The following is a 22,817-nucleotide window of genomic DNA, read 5'->3' on the forward strand; positions in this document are numbered from 1 at the left end:
CAGTCGATTAGCCATCAAATGCCTGAGCCCTCACCTGAAACCCACAACAAACTTCAGAGGCTGATGAGACATACTGTAGGTCGTTTAGGGTTAAACTCTGGGAAGTGCACCGCCTGCCTCTGCTGCTTTTCTCACGGGAGGCCTTAGATTGTTTGTCAGAAAACTGGACTGGAAATCCCCTGTGAAGCAAAATTCACACCTCATCTTTTTTCATCTTTGCAGAGTGAAGGGCAAGGCATGCTACAAAACAAGGTTTTACACCCAAGTGGCTGCCCAGGAGAGCACATGAAGGCCAGTGCTTTGAACAGGAAGCCGCCGAAAGCGGTCAAGGGTGGATTTCTAAAATCTACAAATTAAAAAAAAAAAAAAAGTGACATCTTAAAAAAATATTTCATCCACACCACAGCAGCTTTCAAGTTGAATCAACGCAGTGAGAGTACACGTGGCACAAACACAACAACATAGAAGGGAAATGATAATTCATTATTTAACCGTAGGTGAATCGCACATCTGTTGGGCCTGTGTGGTAACAGTTTTCTCAGAAACTGCTGGGCAGCGCAGTTAGGCAAGTGGTTTAGCGCTGAGCTTCCACAACAGCGCTCTCTACTTTCATGTCTCGGCTTAATGTAAAGGCTATTAGAAACCAAGAAACAGTTTCAGGAAGCTGGTGGCTGTCTTTCAGCTTCTCCTAACGCTGTTGAGCAAAACTAGTTCACGGTCCAGGAAATTAGGTAATTTAACACAAAGGGGGCTTATTGTGAAGTCTGTCTATTATTGTTGGTGCCTTCATCGTCCCAGAAATAAATTGCATGTAATGTTGTAAAGCTCACTGTAAAAAAGAATCTCACTCTACAATGTCAATTATCCTGTACAGTTGTATGGTTGTATATATCAAGCATCAGTTAAAGTTTCTACTTACACATTCCACTAGTATATGTACCGTTTATATATTCTTTTGAATATGCTGTCATAATAAATTGCGGTAGAAATAGTCAGAGTAGCCTGGGATTATAGTCTTACTTGGTCTGCTATAACCAGTAACTCACAGCCTTTAATGTTAGTAAACTTTAGATAGATATTGCTGTATAGTTAATATTACTATATCAGCTGGTGACTCTCTTCCATGTGTGCTACTATTACACCATGTTTTATAATTGAACATACCCCTTGTTTTACCTTTGGCCACAGTGGCTGCTGTTTACTAAATTAACTCCTGCTTTAACATTTCACAAACATAGAACATGCCAACCGATTTGGATTAACTCCAAAAAGTGACCCAATTATATCATCACATTTTGATGCTTTTTATACTAGTTACTAGAAGAGTGTGAATTTATCCTTTATTAGTCTTCTGACTGGTCCTGCAGACCACCAACCAGAGGGCTCGTACCCTTTGTCAAGTCCCAGCTTCCTACAGTTGCTAGGTTAGGCAGACAATATGCTTTCCATTCCAATGTGTAAAGGTTGAGAACTTGTTGACTTGGCAAGCATTGAAACTTGTAGTTGTGACTCTTCAAAAATGTAAAAAACAAAACAAAAACACGGTTACTAATGTTGGCTGTATGACCTCCACATTACTTCGAGATTATTGGGGAATGGCCCCTGTGTGTGACATAGGAAGTCGGGACTTGACAAAGGTATCAACTCTGGCAGTGTTGCCAGATCTGGCCATTTTCAGATCTTGAATTTTATTTTGTTCACTGAATAAACTACTTGAACCTGCAGAAAGTCCTACAGAAAGTGCTCAATTTCTCATCCTGTAGACTGGGAATGTGTATCAATGCCATCAACATTTTACGGTACATTCGGTAAAACCCTGTTTGTTCCACCCCTCAGATTTTTCTTATTTAACCTTGCCATTTAGACAAACGGCAAGGACCTAATGATAGCAAACACATCTGGGCACATGGATCCAAAATGCTTTATTATAATGATTGTAAATGTACTGTTGGTAATAAAAAGGTTTTCATACTAGATACAATTGCTTTAAATAAATGTAGCTTTGAACCAGCATTTTTGTCACGTCATTTATCATCTATGACTCAATTAATATACTTCAAATACGATAAAGACTTTCCAAAATCTCTCCATGACTGAGACACTGGTATATTTATTTATACATAACTTCACAATGTCCCGATATCTGTATTTATTTAATAAACCACAGAAAATGCTAAAAACTGAGCAGTGTGTAAAGATGAAAATGCTGGTGGTGGTATTGTGAACATTTGTGTTTTACTTGTTAATAAAATTACATTTCTTATCTGTACACTTGGTATATGGTCCTTTAATGTCCAGCAAAACATTTTCTAGAGCTGTTTCATGAAAGTATGATTGAATATTATGACTGTTGTTCTTTTTATTGACACCAATTCTAAGAATAGGCTCTTTTTTTTCTGGGAAGTGTGCAATAATACATCAATGTATCATAGAGCTTAACAGCAACATTGTACATTCGTGGCCATAATTCACAACAACCCCTTTAAATGGGAATAGTCATTCATCAAGCTAGTGACTTGCAGTGTCCGTGTAAACAATGTGATTTCAGTGTTGATAAAAATTCATGAGATCACGCCCATACACACAACATTGTATGCCTATCTTTGTGAGGACATTAGTTAACATCATGCATTCGCCCTTAGCTCTTACCCAAAATCTCAAAAAGCCCCTTGTGAGAAGGTGAGGCCAAAATGTCCTCGCTTGAACTGTCTGAAACTCAACCTGGTTCTCACAAAGATAGCTGTACGAGTACTTACAAACACACGCACACATTAGTCTTTCTATAGTTGTGTGGACCGGGCCACTGACATAATGTATTCACTAGTCCCTAACCTAATTGTGACCTTAGCCCCAAAGACAAATGTTAACCCTAAACACAGTGTGAGGACCGCCTAAAATGTCCTCACAACATTGTTCTGTCCACACGACTACACAAAGACAAGTACATGCATGCACAAACATAGACATTGGTCTTTACATAGTTGTGAGGACTATCCATTGATGCAATTCTCTAATTAACTAATCTTAATGTAACTGAATCTCTTAAGCCTAAAAGCATTAATCCTAAAAATGTTGTGAAGACCAGCTAAAATGTCCTCTAGGGATGTCCTCACAACGTTGCTGTCAAGGACTGGTTCACACAACTACATAAAGACAAACATACACACACATTTTAACCATTTCTGACATAGCTCATATCAACACAGTCATCCTGTCTTCAAATCTTATTTCCAGCTGCACTTGATAACAAATAAGGAAGAGCAGTTATTGAATGTCTTTTGCAAAGGCTGTTCACTGAGTGAGAGTGCGGGAAACCACAAGAGAAACAGAGAGGAAGAGCAAGAGAGCAAGAGAGAGGGGGGTGGGGCAAGGCTGATTGAAGGTATTAATGTAACATTTTAGCAGTAATTTAAAGCGGTTTCCATCCCCAGGAGTGTCACTCAAAAGCTCTCAGAGGGGAAAGGTTCCAAGTAGAGACCACCTTAACTACTGGCTGTGAGATCAAACACATTAACGACCAGCTTGTCTTTCTTCCTTCTCTCCCAGGTTCTCTTTCGAGATGACTGCTTTAATTAAAGTCAATACTCAAGTGACCTTGTATGGCTTACTACGTATTTAGAGGTTACTAAAGTTTATACGGACACAGCCACTTGTATATCATAGTGTTTTAAACTGTTGTTGAGTGAGAAGAAGCAGAAGATAGATACATTCATGTGGACTGATTCTTAGCTTGGAGTATGTTTTCATTCATTGTAAGGTGAAAGTGGAAAGAATGCAAGTAGAAAAAAAACAACAACAGCAAAACTGTGCTTCACAACTCCGTCTAAACATGGTTTAACACAGAAGATGAAATTTCAAGTAGAACAGAAAGTCATAATTTTTTTCTGTCAGGATAACACCACAATCCATGCTCTCTTTGGTGACAATGCTGCCATAGCCATCCCATGCATCAGATAGGATAGGATAGTAAATTCGTTTCATGTTTCATGATAATGGGTAAACGGTAAAACTCCTATTGCTCAACAGGTAACATTAGTGCCTGTGACTGACTTTATCAGAAACATACTTTTATCTTCCTCATGCTTGCTAGGAAACACCATTTTAGCAGAGAAATTACAAGAACGTTCCTTACCGCCATCCGATGAGGAAATATGAGAAGCCCTATCATGTGAGTGTTTGTAATGTAAACACATTCTTACTTCTTGTTTGGACTGTTTTCCAGCTACAAATATGTCGTGCCCTCTATACGTAAAGAATTGCACATGCAAGGATATAATATTGCTAAATATTTGTAACTGCAGATAAAATCAAACATTCAGTCGCTGAAAAAATTAAGTTGAACAAAACGTAAAAGGGACAGTATTTCATTGTAATTCATTTGTAGGCTTTCCCTTTTTTGTTAACATCGAGGATTTTTTTATTTTGTGTTTTAAAATGTCCTGCTCAGACTTCAGATATGCACACGTTACTGGATATTAACACAAATGTTCCTTTGTGAGAACACAAGAACAAAAGTTCAAGTTCAAGTCCTGTGAATGAATCTGCAGTTTTGTTTGACCCAAGGTCAGAGTCTGCAAGAATGCAGCCCAGTTGCGTCGGACTCTGATACGACCCCTGCCCTGAAACCCGGTGGAAAAAGCAGACTAGAACCTGAAGAAGCTCCAGACCAACATAGTGGCTGGTGATTGTCCATTCTGCTTTGAGAGGAAAGCAGCTTCTTGACTTGTGGTCTGTCCAACAGCAAACCATCCTCATTGCCGATTCATGTGATACTGAACGCTGAAAACAATAATCTGGTAAGGCAGTGTTCCACATTGCACCACATGGAAGAGTCAAGTGTCAAAAATACACATTCGATGGTGAAATTAAAAGCATGGACAGTATATAGGGAGAGGTCGGAGGGCAGCAAGGAGTTCAGATGGATCCAAACATCTGCTGTGCTATAGATCGATACGAGCAAAAGCACCCCATAACCTCCACCTCAGGACTGTTTCCGGAAGGTGAAAATGTCCCGCGTTTTGGAGCCTCTCTTGCCCTCCGGTGGAGGTGTAGGGGTGGGGTTAGGTGAGGGTGTGGGTGTGGATGATGGGGAGGGTGAGGAGGGCTGGGGGACGGAGGTGCCTCCATAGGGGCAGCTCTGTGAGTCTGAGTGTTCACCTGAACACTCCACAGTGGGGATGTAGCGGCTGTCCCACATCCCCGGGCCACACAGTTTACAAAGGTCGTGTAGGCTGCAAGGGATCCTGGGTAGCAGACGGAACTGGTAGAGAAGGCTGCGGGCCTGGCAGCGGCAAGATGAACAGAAAATAAAGAAAAGGATTTTGGAATTGAGAAAGACACATAGTCAAGAAATTCAAAACAGATTGTTCCTGATATCAAAAGTAGCAGACTGGAACATTTAAATAAATCAATACCTTTGACTCCTGGCTAAAAGATAACCAAAGACAGTCAAGGTCAGCCTTGCGTGGGTTTTACCTAAAGCTACAAAACCAGCATGCCTGCTCTCAAAACATTAGATACAAAATCTCAGGCAGCAACAAAAGGAGCTACACCAGCTGCATGCTAACATGAACTCACTGCCTGTGGTTGCAGCGGTACTAACGGCATCCATAAACATGAGGAGGCAGGCACACAAACAATAGCAAGGATGCAGATCATAAATCCACTGCATGGCATGGTAGCATCCCATTTAGCACGCCGAGGCCTCTGTGGTCAGCTTACAGTTACTTGGCTGCAGCACTGGACTGCACCCCTTGATACAAACAACACTGGGTTTGGATTAAATGTAGTAATAATAAAGCATTAACGCAGCTGTTGAGGAATTCTTGTAAGCATGATCATAAATCATCAAACAAATCAAAACAGATCAGAACGTATTGTAACATTTTAAGATTAATGGATTGGTTTGCAGAGGGCCTAGTCACAAAAAGAAACAATGTAAACATGGCACAAAGACATGTAAATCAAGGGTATTCACTATGATACCTTGCGTAGCACCAGTTCTCCATTCATGTGCATGGAGAGATTGCTGAAGTGGAGCAACATTTGGTCAGTAGCGAGCAGTTGTTCTGTCACGTCCTCCCCGTAGAGAACAATGATGGCAACACATAGGAATAGGTGGAAGTAGTCCGTCTACAGAAAGGGAGATCCATGAAGCAGTCAAGGGTTGAAGGAATCATGTAGGAAATGTGCATATTATAAGCTTATGCGCTCTATAGTTAGATATTAATGATGGATATAAAAGATGGATGTTCATTATAAAAGGATGATTACTTCGATGCATGATCCCATGTATCATGAATCATCTAAAAGTGTCATGTCATCTTGTATCTTGTATACAAGCTGCACTTACGCACAAATCTATCTACTTGTTTCTGACTACCTCCTCTTTTTGTCTTCTGCCTGGTCAGCCTCAAGCAGATGGTCGACCCCAATATGAGATGGGTTCAAGGTTTCTTCCCAGTAAAGGGGAGATTTTTCTTGCCACTTTGCTCTGGGGATTTCTTGCTACATGGTCTTCACGTTTCTCTTCCGTCCAATTCCTCTCTTTTTCTTTTGATCTCTCTACCCGGTCGGCCTCAAGCAGATGGGCCCTTCTAGATGTGAGTTGGGTTCAAGGTTTTTTTCCCAGTGAAAGAGAGTTTTTCTTGCCACCGTTGCCTTGCCGCTTGCCCTGGGGATTTCTGGCTTTTGCTTCGAGAAAACATCTTGAGATGCTACATGCTCCTCTCCTCTATCTTCTGTCCTATTCCCTCAGGTCAGCCTCAAGCAAAAGGGGTTCAGCTCAAGGTTCCACTTTGTTAATTGCCAACATCACCTTAGTGCCTGCTCAGACTACACCTTTCAGACTATGGGTTCTGTAAAACGCCAAGAAACTATTGTGTATTCAATGATTGTGAAATCATTGAATATGAATTTGATTACATTTTTGAGGTAGGCTTATCGAGGGACTGGTAAGTCTCTATCTGTCTAAACATTTCAGAAAACAGACGTGACCCAATATTTCTGACTGCCTCCCCTGCACAAAAAAAAAAAATCAGATACCAATCAAAAACTCTTGCATTCAGCCCATCTGCTGTGTAACAACCAACTGTCTAAACCAAGGTTTCACTCTCCTATCTTCTCTATCACCACCTGCAGCTCAAGATCAGAGCATCAAGCAAGGAGCGTGAACAGATGGCACAAAGCAAAGAGATAGATATTTGACTGTGCGTCAGTGAGAAGAGGCACTGTACCCTGATAAAAGAGAAGACGGGGTGGAAGAAACATCCAGTGTGTACATAGGTTTAAGACTGAGAGCCAAATTCAATTGCAACCTTAATTCATACAGTTTACTTACCTTTTACCAGTTATATTTGAAAAGTTAATATGATTTAAGAAGTGCTGGAATGTGAAACTGTGAAAACACAAAATCTTCAGTGAATTAAGCCATTAAACCACCTCAAGACCGAGAACACATTTTATAGGTATTTAGCAGGATTACGGTAATCTGTGGAGACAGACTTTAAAAGAATAACCTGGACTCTTTCTATTGCAGACAATGTCAGCAATTCATCTGCATGCCACCTGAAAGGTACTCAAAACTCTGGAACAGTACAGAAGCAGATAATCGGCTTAGCGCACTCATGGAGTATATGCAAAGTTTTTATTACTAACTTGTGTATGCAAAGGAATCAGACTTTGACCTAACCTGGTAGTGTGCCCAGCAGGCCTCCCACATGCGCAGGGCTTCTGTATCAGGGAACTCTCGTTTGAAGCAGAGCAGGATCCAGCGATGGCAGAAGAGAAGCTGGAGGCCATCCTCCCCCAGCCTGGTCAGGTGCTGGTGGAAGCGGGGCAGCATGAGACGCAGTAGCTCCCGCAGATACATCTGGGGGCAGGTCGGAGAGGGCGCGCATCATCTTACAAATCTTTTTATTGCGCTAGGTTAAGCTGGAGTTATGCTTTTACGGGCTGCAGTGGACATATATGGCTGTGCTTTTTTTTTTAACATACAACATACTAAGAAGCAGTGTCACCTTTTGCAAACCCCAGTGTAGAGAAAATGTAGAAGAAAGTGGAAGTAGAAATCAATTTCATCCATGTGAACATGTGATCTATAATCAAAAGCTCAAAAAGACTTATGGTAAATTTATGCTTGTCACTTTTCAGAAAGCCAAACTAAGTGTTCAAATAACCTCACTTGAGGGCAGTCATCAGCCAATCATCAGTGAGAGGTAGGGGTGTAACGGTACACACAAGTCACAGTTCGGTACGTACCTCGGTGTGGAGGTCACGGTTCGGTACGGGTTCGGTACGGGTTCGGTACAACGGGGAAAAAGCAACAAAAACTCACACGTGTATAAGTCTAGCTTTTTTTCATTTATTTTGAACAGACTGAAAAAACTAAAAAACACCTCATGTTATAAAAGTAAAAAATAGAATAAAGCATAAAACTAATGCATAAGAAGGGTTCTCATACCATTAATTCATTTTGTTATACAGAGGAAAAGAAAAAGCACAATTTCTTGTAGGGATAAACTGAGGTAGTCAGTTAGCAACCGGCAACTTTGGTAACTTCATTATAAGTTGTATGTTATATTACACAGTAAAATGTAAACAGTGAACATACTCTCAGCAATACTGTCAAACAAGTCAAACAAATATTTCCAACAATATTACAAAATATATAATGAGTGTGCATTAGCATGTTTGATGTGTTTCCAGCGTCGTACCGCACCTCCGCGAAACATCGTCGGCAGACGGTCTTTGTCCGGTCCACCACTCGCGTCCCATTGCCGTCATGTTGCACCGGGAAACCAAAATGTTCCCGTACTATTTTTCTTCTTCGTCTGTTTTTCTTCTTCTGTAGGCTAATGACGTTAGCTGGCAGCTTTTAGGCTCATTACCGCCACCTGGATTGAAGTGAGGACTCGACTTTTTCTTTTGTTTTCATTGGCTACTCACTCAGACGTATTCGCCGTGTGACTGCGTGCACCGAACCGTGACGCCCGTACCGTGACACCGCGGGACGAATACAAATACCGTTACACCCCTAGTTAGAGGGGGCGATAAAATTATTGCTTATGCTTGAGACACACATTTTCAGACATTTTCTCCATGGAAAGCAAAATTGAAATAACTGAAATGAGGGTTAGGGTTAGGGTTAGGGTTATGAGCAATGAGAGGCCATAAGATCATATCAGGGTTACTTTCTCACATCCTTAAAGAATGAAATGAGTATGAATTATGAATCAGATTGGTTTTTCTGAAATTTACAGGAAGTGTTGCACAACTGTTTTCAGGTGTCGGTGTAAATGCAACTCAAAGACAAACACCAAAGCGTCCTACCAGCTGCCTCTCCATGTCTTCATCACGTGGGGAGCTGATGAAGATGGTGTTCTCCATGAGGCCGACAAAGCACCAGAAGGTGTCACTTTCATCCTGGATCTCGGTGAGCAGAGGGGCCACCAGGTCAGACATACCTTGGCAGTAGCCCATGTCGGGATTAAACACTGCATAGTTGAGCAGAATTCGCCTGGGGCAAGAACAGCAATGAACATCTTAGTACTGTCAAAACACCTCAGCAGAAAAACGCTTACAGCACTTAATACATGAACGAACACAACAGGATCATTCATTTCAATTCTTTTGACAGCCGCTAACATTGCCTCCATGCAATCCAGCCAGACCACTGAAAAGTGTGGTCCCACCCAAACGCTCTGAACGAGCCAACATGTGTTTCAGCATTGCTGGCAATGCCCACAATCCCCACTTTAGCAGTTGCTATGCCAACTCCTCTGGTAACCAGGGAGCTAATTAATGATTTTTCTTGGTTACTTCTTTGCAGAAAACTTCCCTGGCTGCCCTCATAAATAAGTGGGTGTTGTATAAACAAATGGAAAAATCAAGGACATTTTATTGTTTTAGTGAAGAATTTGTGTGTATTTTAGGAAACCTGGCGCAAGATATTTCTGAGAAGCAATATAAGGAAGTCAATATCTTCAGTCTCAACAACATGCTTAGACAGAATGGCTCGGATAAACATGTCAATGACGTATCTGTAATAGTGTGGAAGTCTGAGATAAGTGCTTCGCATCTGGACATGGTATCACCATGCTTCAGGCACAATATAAAGCATAATACCAAGACAAATACCAGGAGCCTCGATGAGAGTCACTAAACTAATATGCTATTTAAATCCTCTTGCTCCTCGTTTAGAAAGCCATTAGCTCTGAGTATGCATCAAAAGTGCTCAGACGGCTTAGTCAGAGTCAATAAAGCATGAAACTCATTTGCGTCTCCCCCCCCAAAGGGTTCAGAATATGAAATGAATAGCCCGTGCGTTGAGTTGAGGAACGGGACTGACAGACGGAGACAAGGTGGCGGAGAAAAGAGCATGAGAAGGAAGCGGACAAACAGAGCCTGACCTCATGATCTCCACATTGGGGTTGTTCTCTCCTCTGAAGAAGTGGTTGCTGCGATCCGTTCTCACCACGTCTTTATCCACCGTGAACTGGACCTTCCTCCAGAACTCACTGTGCTCCTCTGGGCTCATGGACAACCTGAAGAGTCGCACAAACGTCAGGCAGAAACAGAAATGTTAGAAATACTGAATCTTGCAGCTTCATTCTTGATCAAAACTAGCTGTTGGTCAAGCAACTGGTTTTAAGACAGTTTGTATTGCAAGGCTCTTAGGAAATGCTTGGTAGTTAGGAAACTAAATAAAATAAACTTTAAATGTTACCCTGGTTTCAAACATGAACAGTTAGCTGCAAATGGACTAAAGAGTGTGGGGGTGGGCTTGCACTGAACCGAGGGGTTATTTTACCGCCAATCACTCCACTGAGAATAACACCACAACAATAAAAACCCCTATCCATCCCCGTAGATGTTAGGGAGTACATTAGCAATGTACTCTGTGTGTGGCACTAATGTACTCAAGTCCTAACAAGCAGAGGGGATTTAATTAACACTGTTTGTTTTCCATGCGGCCCCACCAGGAATTATGAGCGCACACCTGATGCAACGCCACGCAACTGTTTAGTTTTAGTGCCGTGTGTTTGTGTCTTCTTCGCGCCGATCTGATCCCTCTTTAAAAGTTGCCTTGATCTGAGACTTAAATGATCCCATTTATGGAACACATTAAGTTCTGCTTTTCTACCTACTAGTACACGAAGCACTTTTACCGTCACAGTGACACATCTACCCATTCGTTCACCGACGTACACACACATTCACGCACCAGTGACAAGCACTGGGTGGAACTAGGGGTTCAGTGTCTTGCTCAAGGACACTTCAGCCTCTGGTTTGTGGACAACCCGCTCTACTTACTGTTCCACTTGAGTAAAGAGGTTCGTCTTAGACACAACTGAGTTACTTACCAAGAGGCTCTAAGATTTATCACCACGTCATTGAGCAAATGTGGCTTTGGAGCGTCGAAACAAATGGTTATATTCGTAAATAAGTAGAAATATATAGTTAAAAACTACTAGGGCTGAAACAAGGACAACTGGTCTGGTTGGGTTTCTTGAAGACGTGTCACCACTCATCCAAGTAGCTTCTTGAGTTCTAAATAACTGGAGGGGTGTTGGTAATTTATTAGGAATGATTTTTAGAAATTATTTCCGGGAGTTGAGGTTTTGTTAGTAATTATTCTCGGGAACTGACAGGACGAGTGGTGAAACATCTTCCAGAATCCCAACCGTTCCAGTTGCCCTTGTCTTAGTGGATATACTATCACCTCGATGACTAAGAACGTTCACAATTAGTTAAGAATTAAAATATAATCTTGCAAACCAAACATGAAAAAAGTACTTTATCTTCAAGCCTGCCAAATATGAAAATTTCAAAAATGCATTTATTAGATTAATTTAAAAACCTGGGAGGACAATCTGAAGACATAAGAAGATATGTGTTTCTGTGGTATGTCTATGGTATGACTCATAACTCACATTTCAACTATTCAAATATCCCTCTTCTGCTGTCATTTTCACTCATTCTGTTCAGTTTGCCTGTTGACTTTTCATTTGTAAGCCAGTCCTCGGTTACTCAAAAGTCGTCGTAATTATTACAGCGGCACTACTTCCATTTGCCGCCGCTTACTTATCACAGCTTAAGGAAGGACGCGAGGTTAGATGACGAGGAGCGAAACCACAGACGTGTATCCTTTCTCCTAATGATCGACTGGTGGCCCCGGAGGCTGCTCTAGTCGGGGGATCTTTAAAGGAATTCGCATCAGAGTCAGAACAAGGACTCTAATTACCTGACTTCGATAAGACCTTCTGGTGCGCTCAAAATGTTAATAGGCCATACAGATGAAACCTGTCCAATTATCATATTCATTACACACACAGCGGCAGAAGGTGTGAAAATATGTGCACGCTTAACCTTTTGATGGCAGGGAGGAGACAATATAAAGGCCTGGGGTCTGCTCGTGTGTGTGAAGCGTGTGCTTGTCAGTGCATATCGAAGATGTGTTGGTTTTTTTGTTTTTGACAAGGGAGTATGATCTGATAAGCACTGACGTGTTTTTTTTTTTTCTCTGAAAACCTTTTATTTCACACCCGGCACCTCCCCTTAACTGATCCCTGATAGTGCCTATTGATTGCTCAGCGATGTGAAGACACAATAGATTCACATACGGTTTACCATTTGACTGGCTGAGCATTTGGCAGCCGACTCTGCAGCTGTGTGATGGTTTATCTTCTGTTTCAAGTGTCTACCAGACTTTTTGAAATGAGGGGATTTTCACAAAATTAAAGAACATAGAGGAGGAAATGCCTATACACTTTATACTGCAGAGCTACAGAAATAATAATCAACCAATAGAGATGCACCGATCAGGCATATGGCATTATGACCCCCTTCCTAATATTGGGTAGGTCTCCCTTGTGACCCTTGTCCAAAACAGTTGTGACTCATCAGAGAATGGACACGGGCCTTCTGAGGGTGTCCTGTGGAGTCTGGAAACACAATGTTGTTAGTGGGGGCCTTTGGGTCCTCTGGGTTGAGGGGAGGGGCCTCTGTGGATCATCCAACAGATAGTTGATCAGTTTGGGATCTAGGGAATTTGGAGGCCAGGTCAACACCTTGCCATCAAGGAGTGTCATTGCTAAGGGGGGGCCTGGTCTGGTCTTGTCTAGGTGGGCGATATATGTCTCCTGTCAGTCGTTTTAATGTTGTGGCTGATCGGTGTATATGTTCTTTTTCTAGCCGTAACCAACCTCCTCTGCTGGATGTCATGATAGTGGGAGCGCTTCTGCAGTCTCCAGGCCTCCCTCTCTTGGGAGGTGGAGTCGTAGCTGTAGTAGTGCAGCAGGAAGGGCCACACCTCGCCGCGGATGGATGGGTCGATTCCACCGAAAAAGATGGCCTGGTGAAGAGAGCAAAAGCGGGGTGCACGCTGAAAAAAACCGACTCAGGTCAAACCGCAAAGCATGCAAACGAAGCATGCAGAGAGCGGCTCCATGGCAGGGCCCGCACTTGCACCACCTAATAACAGAACTACAGTACACCTATTATTTCACGCTTGTTGCAAAACGCTGCAAGAACGAAACTTCCTACAAAAACAAACACTGTTCAATCACCACGCCCAACAAAAATCGAGCTCGACTGTTCCAGCATTTACTGAGGAAATGTTTTGGTCATTTCTAACTGCAAATGAGTCATTTATAATATGGCAAACTGAGTCATTCCAAGAGGGAAGGGGGAGTCGGGGTTGGTGGCATTGACCATGAATAACCCTGTCTTTTTCTACAGACAATGGTGCTGACTGAATCTGAAAGTGCGCTTGACTTTCTGTGAGTGTGATTCAGTGGAAAATGCAACGAAGTGCAGCCAAGTGTTGCTTGACTACCATATGGACGTCGGCCTTATTGCATGATCTGGTGCGTATACCTTGCGCAGCTTATACTCCTCCTCCACCTGTCCACTGTGGTTGAGGTGACGCAGCCAGGTGGTGACATCCAGCCGGCGATAAAGCCTCTCCTCCGGGTGGGCCTCGGCTGAAGGCAGGGTGGGCCTCTGGATGGAGAACTGCATGCAGGACTTCTCATCTGACACCTAGTGGCAAGTGTGACAAATGGAAAAGCCCAGACGGATTAAAATGCTGGCACGGGACCAACATTTGCACGAAAAAAAATCTGGGAAAGAAAGGGTGAAAAATTCCTAATAAAACTCTGTGCCAAATTGGACTTCGAGACGTAAGCTGACCTGGTCTTTAAGCTGAGTTTCTCTGCAACACTTCCACTGCTGGAAGACCTCGGCCAGCTTGTCCAGGCCAGCGTGGTGAAAATGGAGGATCTTATACTGGCTCTCTCTGCTGGCTATGACCAGCTGGCCGCTAGTGCACGCCTCATCACTGCAACAACAGTGTAATGCAGAACGTTAAAGACTCAGTAGCAAAAATTCCCCCGTGAACTTTTGGACTCTCTGCTGACCTGAAGAAGAGTCTGAGTGACCTCATGTGACCCAGGTCCACCCTGAAGACTCCGCATAACTGCTCCAGGGCCAGCACCTTCTGCTGCTCCTCCCAACGCATGCCCTGCGGCTGGCCGACGATCTCGGAGGGAGCGTGGCTGTCCAGGCTAGAGGCAGAGCTCGCCGAGTGGTTCATGGACTCCTCGCACAACTCTCTGGAAAAAAAAAATACTACAAATAAATATTTCAGAATTATTATTTCTTTTTTGCGCTGGGAACAGATCCGTTCTTTAAAGTGGAACATTAATAATAAATGTCGTGTGTACTGTTAAGGGTGGCGTTTAGTGAAGACAAATCTCCAGCTCATTTCCGTCCGCTTGTTTTGCGTCTCAATGCGACAACAGGAGGAATGCACAGGGGCTCCTGCAGACACGCATTCGCGGGGAAATCTGCGCACACACACAAATCACACTGTCTGCCGTCCAATTTCCCCTGTCATTCCCCCATGGCGAGCATGTTTTTCCCGGCACTGAAACCTGAGCCGAGGCCGAGGGTTCCTCTGCTGCGGGAGGAGACAACGCAAAACACTGCACAGAACGCTTGTACAGCGACGCACGTGACGGCAATTTTGTGGAAGACGGGCCGCAATGCGCGCGTGTGGCTGACGCAAATGGACACAGATTTTGAGCTGTGAGAATCAATCACTGGCTGGCACAGTCAATGTCTTTCTCTTTCTCTCTCTCACCCACGCACACACACACACACACACACACACACACACACACACAACCACAAACACACAACCACAAACACACACACACAAATGGACCGTAGCTAATGACCATGATGCACTCTTAAACACGTTTCTGGACATGCTAAAGCCGAGAAACCGAAACGCGTTAAACCCTCTGACATCTGGGAAGTAGGCGTCTAAATGAAGTTATTTGCTGACGACTTGCTATTATATATACATGATGTATTTTAAAAAAAGATCTAATTTAAAAGTATTTTAATCTGAAAAGTGTTATTTATGATATCAGTAACAAAAAGAGGACGCTGATGAATGGGTGAATTTAAAAGTGCGTGCGAAAATCATACATTTTTCACCCCGAATAATAAGACGTGCACAAGATAATAATAGGATGTCTGTTTCTATTTTTCACAAGTGGCACGTCGGGGGCTCTGACGACGAGGGAGGCTGACCGTATCCAGCCTTTTACACCGTGCATCAATCACGCCCGGCTAATCGTTTCCCTGTAAGCAGACGGGAACAAAACAAGGCTGATCAATCCAAGCTGCGCAGTTTCCTTACGCTATCTGGTGATTTACCGCTCTCTGTCTCATGTATCACGCCACAAACCAGACTGTGGAAGACTGGGAGTCTGGGAGGCAGAGAGAGAACAGAGGGCTCTGGCGAGGGAGTCGAGCTAAAATATGGAGGGGCTCTTTTGACACTAGACTACCGTGCTCGCTGCTTCATAACTCCAGCGCCTGTCAAGATGGGGGCAGTTTACAAGGCCTACAAGCTTGTTAACAGACCTAAAGCACACATGCAAAAAGCTTTTTCTTTCTCAGAGTGCAAAGTAAAAGTGAAGGAGCTCTCCTGACGTTCGCTGCAAGCACAGGCCGATAAGCGATTAACCACAGCCTGATTGTGATCATTTACTTGCTCTCCAACTGTTGGCAGCAGCCACGCCGCAAGCAGGGCGTAAACAAGCTGTTTTGACAGAGTCGGGCCCGGCACATCCCACCAGGCCGAGGTGAGATCAAACTGCCCCGAGGCCCTTCGTAACACTTCTCCCCGCATACACAAGGCTTTACCCTGGGGGGGGATATGTGTTGCCAGATCACCCTGAGAACCAGGACCGAAGGCTACAGGCCTCCAGGGACACCCAGGTCCTTCAAATAATCCCCTGGAGGGGACGGGGAGTCGAGGGAGGCCTCGGAACAAGGGGGCGGTGTGAGCACTGCAGACGCATATGGCACGAGGGTTCAGTCCAGTTTGGAATTTGGAGAAAAATATCTGAAATCTCTTTTCAATCGATTCAGTTTTTTTTTTTTTTTATAGCAAAATAAAACGAGATAACTTTGTCAATACCTGCGATGTAAAATCACAAGAAAGCAAAGTATTTCTTGTAGGTTTATCGATTGCTTTTGCCTTACTCCTTCAGGACTCCCACAAATATTTAAATGTAACAAGGAAAAACTGCAATCACAAGTGGCAGACTAGAGATATGCAACCAGCGATGCGTGGCTGCAGGCAGAGCTCGCTCCGTTTTAAGCCAAAAACATGAAAACCACTGTTCCGAGTTTTAATCACATGTTAAAATTTGGCCTGTGAAACCCTCGAGAAGAGCGTGTGCGCGCCGACGGTCCCACAAACTCCTGCGAAACTAAAGGAACTCGTTAAGAGGCTTGACACAGATTGCTGTGGATTTCTCTTTCTTGCCCTCTCCCACCACTCTCCTCTTTCTGCCCCCTTTTCATCCGCTCTCACTCTCCCATACGCGGTTCTTTCTCTTTGAATGATTCCAAGTGACATGTTTCCAGTTCCTGGCCCCTTAACAGTGTCAATTAAAGCGAGAGAGAATGAGAGATGGAGTGGGTTCCAGGGTTTTGGCTGCTGCTCCGCTCTCTTCAGTCCTCTAATCCGGGGAGCTGACATTCAGCCCAGCACAACAACCCTGGGAGCACTGGGAATCAAAGGGCTTCACACAGACTTTAGGAAGGGAAGGAGGAGGGAGGGAGGGGGGGGGGGGGGGGGGGGGGGGGATATTTGAGAGGAGGTGGGCCACACCAAAAGATTCAATATTGAGGAAAAACAGAGGGTGAGCAAGAGGAACATATGCAAAAGAAATAGTGGGAGGAATTGACAGATCTGGGATAGAAGGAGAAGAAGAAGAAGAGAAAAACAGGCAAAAGAAAGGATGGATTTGGGAGGCAGAGAGGCGAAAGGGGGAGACACTAACAGCAAGTGAAGAACAGAGCAGTGGAGGAAGAGTGGGACGGAGCGAAGCTGTGAAGCAAAGAGTGCTGCCAAGTCACACACTCACTGCACTTACAGAGAGAGAGAGAGAGCTGGGGTCTGGAAAGTGGTTAAAACAGAAAAAATAAAAAAACCTGAAAACACACACACACACTGACTCAAGCTCCATATGACACACACTGATTCTGAGGAAATAACCCAGGGCCAAATAGCTGCGTGAGGAAACAACCGCGGAGGGGAAGGTGAAGTCAAACGGCGGCGAGGTCCGAGCTGCAGCTCAGTCACCGGACAGGGGGCTCTCTCGCTAAGAGGACGGTTTGTGGGAGCGCTGTGGGTTTGGGAAGGATTTAGGGAGTCAACTTGGGAGATTATAAAACACTGAGCAATGGGTTAAATAAGCAAATACATTTTGCCTCCTGCTGAAATCATCTACCTGCTTTCACTCCCCAGGGAGCTTCTGCTGCAGTGCCGCCATGAGGCCTCAGACTGTAAACCAGCCCACATGCCATCAATTCTTTTCTGTTTGGCTCCACCTTCTGGTAGTTTAGAGTAACTCACCTTATTAAGGAAAGTACAAACTTGTCTAACAACAAACAGTCATCTGAATCAATGTGTTACCGTATCCTTTTGCAGTGTGCCATTTTCAACAAAGAAATGAACACCAAGATCACTTAAATTCACTCTTGATTAAATTATGAATTATTATATAACAATATACACAAATCAGCCACAATATTATCTGGTTCTCGTGGCGATCAAACTGTGATGGCTAGACGACCGGGGCAGAACATTTCTGGAACTGCAGCACTGGTGGGAAGTTCCTGGTCTGCAGTGGTCGGTCCAAGGAAGGAGGAGAACCAGAGACAGGGTCATGGACCGAGGATCATTGAGGAGGAGGAAGAGGGGGAAGAAGAGAAGAAGGAGGAAGGAGGTGTGTTTGGTCAATGTTCAGGTGGTGGTACGTCTCAGAGTCATATCCACATAAATACCAAGATCCGCGTTCGCCATGAAGAACATTGAGGAGATCATCAGTGTTCTTCATTTCACAGGCTGGTGGTTTTAACGTTGTGGCTGATCAGCGTATGTGGGTGTTACTTTGATACGTTTCACCACCAGAACACCCTTGGCAACCATGGCAAGGGTTTGTTGCTTGCATCCTGGTGCCATGTGTTCCCCAGCTAAGTGACATGCAGGCCCCTGGCCGTCCACGTTATGCAAAAGAAAATGTGATACATCGGACCAGGACACCTTCTACCATTGCTCAGTGGTCCAGTTCTGATGCTCACATACCAGTTGTAGGCAGTTCCGGCAGGGGACGGAGTCAGCATGGACGACCTGACTTGTCTGCAGTTAAGCATCCCCATACAAAATAAACTGTGACGCACTACGAACACTTATGTAGCCTTCGCTCCCCATCATTGAGACTTGGTCACCCATGACCATGTCTTCAGTTCACAGCTTTTCCTTCTTTAAACCACTTTAGGTACTGACCACTGCAGACCAGGAACACACCACCAGAGCTGCAGCTTTGGAGATAAATAGATAGTATGCCATTGCAATTTGACCCCTTGTCAAACTCGCTACAACATAATACACATCATCCACAAGACCTTGGGACTTTTATTCCTTTACAACCGCGTGATGCATGTGTGTCCCTGTCATAAATTGTGCTGTAGTGATATGTGGACTCAAAGAATATAAAATAACAGCCCTTATTAGGTTTCAAAAGTTTGCTTCTGTTTTGGTCGTTAAGGGTGATATGGGCTGGATTCTGATAACGACTGATAATGTGGATGTGTGGAATGATAAGACTGGAGAATTGTTTGCTTAGTATGTTTGAAAGCAGGGTTTATTTACCTTGATTTCAGATGGTTTTTCTTTGGAGTAAATTGTATGTTTCTACACGGGCTGTAGAGCTTTGGGCTGTTTTTGAGGAAGTCGAACAGCAACATTGTTAAGCCCACACTGATTATATAATTGCAACGTGAATATGTTTTTGGTAAATAGCTAAAATATCAGAATTTGTGTCAGTAGTTCTGTTTTCACGCCAGGAACGTGCATAACAACTGGTTCTGTATCAGTGGAGCTGAGGTAAAGAAGGTGAACAGTTTTAGGTCCATGGGAATACACACCAGAGAAACCTGCTATGGTAAATTATCATCTGTACCGCCGACCAAGCATATGTTGACACTGGTAAGTAAGATAAGGTGTTGGTGCAGGGTCCAAAGTATACTAAAAGAACCTACTCAGGCCACAACTGTTCACAGTACTGAAAAGTCATACACAAAAACCTGCAACTGTACCACCAGACTGTGGAAAAGTTTCTTTCCCCAGGTTGAGATTACAGAATTCATCCACCACGAAAACCGTTTTACCTTTGCTACGTGATTGTTTTTTTATTGCTTTTGAACTTTTCTATCTGTAGTTTTGGTACACAATGTAGTGCCGCATACTGACACACTGAAACGAGATATATTTGAACTGTATATTTTGTACTTGAAGTTTATTTGTGGAAGCAGACATTAAATGAGGGGACTGCAGGTACATAGTATGCACTGTAACTATTCAGCTGCAAGAAATATCCTTATTTTTGCTAGTAGTAATGAGTTAACGAGTTACAATAAATGACCATAATTACTATTGTTGACTCATTTTCCCACTGCTGAATGACAGTCTAGAGAAACTCCACTCTGTTGTGTATAAATAACACCATAAATCTTTAATGAAGCCCGTTTCAGCCTTCGCACTGACCTGCTTTCGTTGTCCAGGAAGACGGAGCCGCTGCTTTCGCAGAGAGCCTCACTAACGGGGGACAAGCAGAAAGGGGAGGAGAAGGTGTCCGAGTCCGAACCCATGGTGCTGTCCCGGCTCACTTCGTCCGACAGCTCGCAGGATCCCTCATCGACCTCCTCCCCGGCTGAGGGAAGCGGCTGCTGGTGTGAGGAGGGGTCCGCTCCAGCCTCTACCGCCAGGCTGGACTGGCTCTCCGCGGAGGCGCTACTGGTAATGTTCCTCTCCTCGTCCTCATCTTCTTCCTGGGCTGCTGGGGGGCGGGAGTGCGGTCTAGAGGGGACGGTCGGGTTAAAAACCCATTAATGTCTTTTATAACACTGACTCCAAAAAGGTTTTTAATCTAAATCTCAGTGTGGTTTTCATACTGTAACTGCATGTTTATTCTAATATATAACATCTCAAGGACTGATCCTCTTGATATGGAGCATACTTTCAGCCTTTTCAGAGGCTCATCAGCGCTTTGTACTGCAGAACCACAGACCTCATAATCAACTAATCTCTTCCTAATATCATATAGGTCTCCCCTGGGCCTCCAAAACAGTTGTGACTCATCAGAGAATGGACACGGGCCTTCTGAGGGTGTCCTGTGGTGTCTGGCAACAGGATGTAGTGGGGGCCTTTGGGTCCTATGGGTTGAGGGGAGGGGCCTCTGTGGATCATCCCACAGATACTTGATCAGTTTGGGATCTAGGGAATTTGGAGGCCAGGTCAACACCTTGTGTTGTTCTTCATGTTTTTGTGTGTGTCTGTGTCAGGCTGCATCCTGCTGGGCATGGCTGCTGCCATCAAGGAGTGTCATTGCTATGGGGTGGGGGTGCCTGGTCTGGTCTAGGTGGGTGGTACATGTCTAAGTAACATCCACACAAATACCAGGTCCAAAAGTATCCCAGCAGAACATTGTGTTGCCACAAGGTGGTCAGTGTTATTTACTTGTCCTGTCAGCGATTTTAATGTTATGGCTGATTGCTGTATATCTCCATAATACCCAAGATAATTTTAAAGTTAATTTAGGTTAGGTTTCAATGCATCCAGGACATTTTTCGGGCACATTAAAACGAGAAACATCTTTTCAGACCTTCTGCCTCTGCGGCGGGTGTTCCTTCGTACGGGGGAGCTCTCCGGAGTGATGTACCGCAGCGCCTCTTCATCCTGCCTCTGGATGCGGGAGTTGGGCACCCAGGTCAGGATGAGAGTGGTGCCCAGGCTCTCGTCCTTCTCAACGTGCACGCACAGGTAGCCTACAGGGGGCAACAAAAAACCATTGTTAGGTTAGGAGCAGCTACACTCTGGGTATAAACTTGTAAAAAGACAGGTGCAAAACTTTTTACAGCGGGCGCTCGCAACTTTAAGACAAACACGTAATTGGAGCAAAAGTAAGCACATCGTGAGAAGGGAAACCTGAGTGGTGAGTTATGACCTTGAAAAATACACAGACAAGTAGAGGACTAGGAGATAAGACATGAGGTATTAAGGAAATGCTGGTAATGATTACAGCAGCAAGAGGGGAAAAATGCATATAAAGCACAAATCTTCTACGCTATGCCAGATCTGATGACTCAAGTAGATCAAGTAAATATAACTTTCGTCGTGTGAAAGGGAATCTACTGTTTTTTGTAACCTGGACCTTATTTCTGGCATAAAATACAATCGTTTACTCACCCATATAACTTTTGTGTAATTTGTAGTCATTCAGGAGATGTGCGTATATCCATACAATGGGAGTGACTGGGGCACCGAAACGCAGCCTCTAAATAATCGTTAATTTCACCAATCTTCTATCTACAGACCCCGGATGATGATAACAGGTAACTCCGGACTCCATGGGGAATAGCACTAGCATACGATAACAAAATATTGGTGAAATTAACGAGTTTCACGGCAGATAATGCGTTATTTAGAGGCTGCGTTTCGGTGCCCCAGTCACTCCCATTATATGGATATACACAGATCTAAACATCTCCCGAACGACTACAAATTACACAAAAGTTATATGGGTGAGTAAACGATTGTCTTTCATGCCAGAAATAAGGTCCAGGTTGTAAAAAACAGTAGTTCCCCTTTAAGTTGTACTAGAAACAATGAATGGCACTGACAGCAGAACATCAAGTCATCAAATTAGCAGTATGAGCCTTCTTGCAATTATTTTTATCTCCCTTTCTCAATGTTTTTGGTATAACATTTTATAATTCCTTGTATTTTTTTGTAAGCTCTCCAAATACATTTTTTTGTCTCATGTAACCCTCATCCTGACTCTAACCCTGACCCTCCATAAATACAGACAACTGAACTTGAGCGAAAGCCTGAATCCACTCATAAACGATGCAGCCTAACCTGGGTGGTGCTCGGCCAATCCGGGCAGGGGTTCCGTAGGGTGCACGCAAACATTGTTCTTGGAGAAGATGATCTCGCCATCCAGGCCCGAGCGCAATACCGAGCCGCCCGCCCCGGGGTTAAAGGTCAGGAGGTCGGACGCCTTGGACGAGGCACGCCGTAGGAGCCGACCCAGAGACATCTCCTCAGGCACCGGGACACTGGGCCCATCCTCTACATACAGAGATTAGAGAGAAGAAAGCAAGGGGGGGGGGGGGGTTTAGGCAGAGGGTGAGAGATACAGTATCAGAGCACACTTCACCTCCTC

General features: G+C 44.0%; 1 protein-coding gene across 1 annotated transcript; it reads right to left on the reverse strand.

The window, feature by feature from the left end:
• Positions 1–2,014: 2,014 nt before the first annotated feature.
• On the reverse strand, positions 2,015–22,727 carry tbc1d16 (TBC1 domain family, member 16). The gene is made up of 12 exons (XM_084570154.1): positions 22,511–22,727; positions 21,255–21,417; positions 20,138–20,449; positions 14,421–14,615; positions 14,194–14,341; positions 13,879–14,043; positions 13,206–13,354; positions 10,410–10,544; positions 9,331–9,517; positions 7,691–7,870; positions 5,986–6,132; positions 2,015–5,281 (listed from the first exon to the last, which is right to left on the reverse strand). The coding sequence occupies exons 1-12, from the start codon at positions 22,689–22,691 to the stop codon at positions 4,982–4,984; spliced, it is 2,262 nt and encodes a 753-aa protein (XP_084426280.1). The 5' UTR covers positions 22,692–22,727; the 3' UTR covers positions 2,015–4,981.
• Between the last annotated feature and the right edge of the window lie 90 nt (positions 22,728–22,817).

The sequence above is a fragment of the Chelon labrosus genome (assembly GCF_963514085.1).
Source record: "Chelon labrosus genome assembly, chromosome: 21".
Classification (NCBI taxonomy): domain Eukaryota; kingdom Metazoa; phylum Chordata; class Actinopteri; order Mugiliformes; family Mugilidae; genus Chelon; species Chelon labrosus.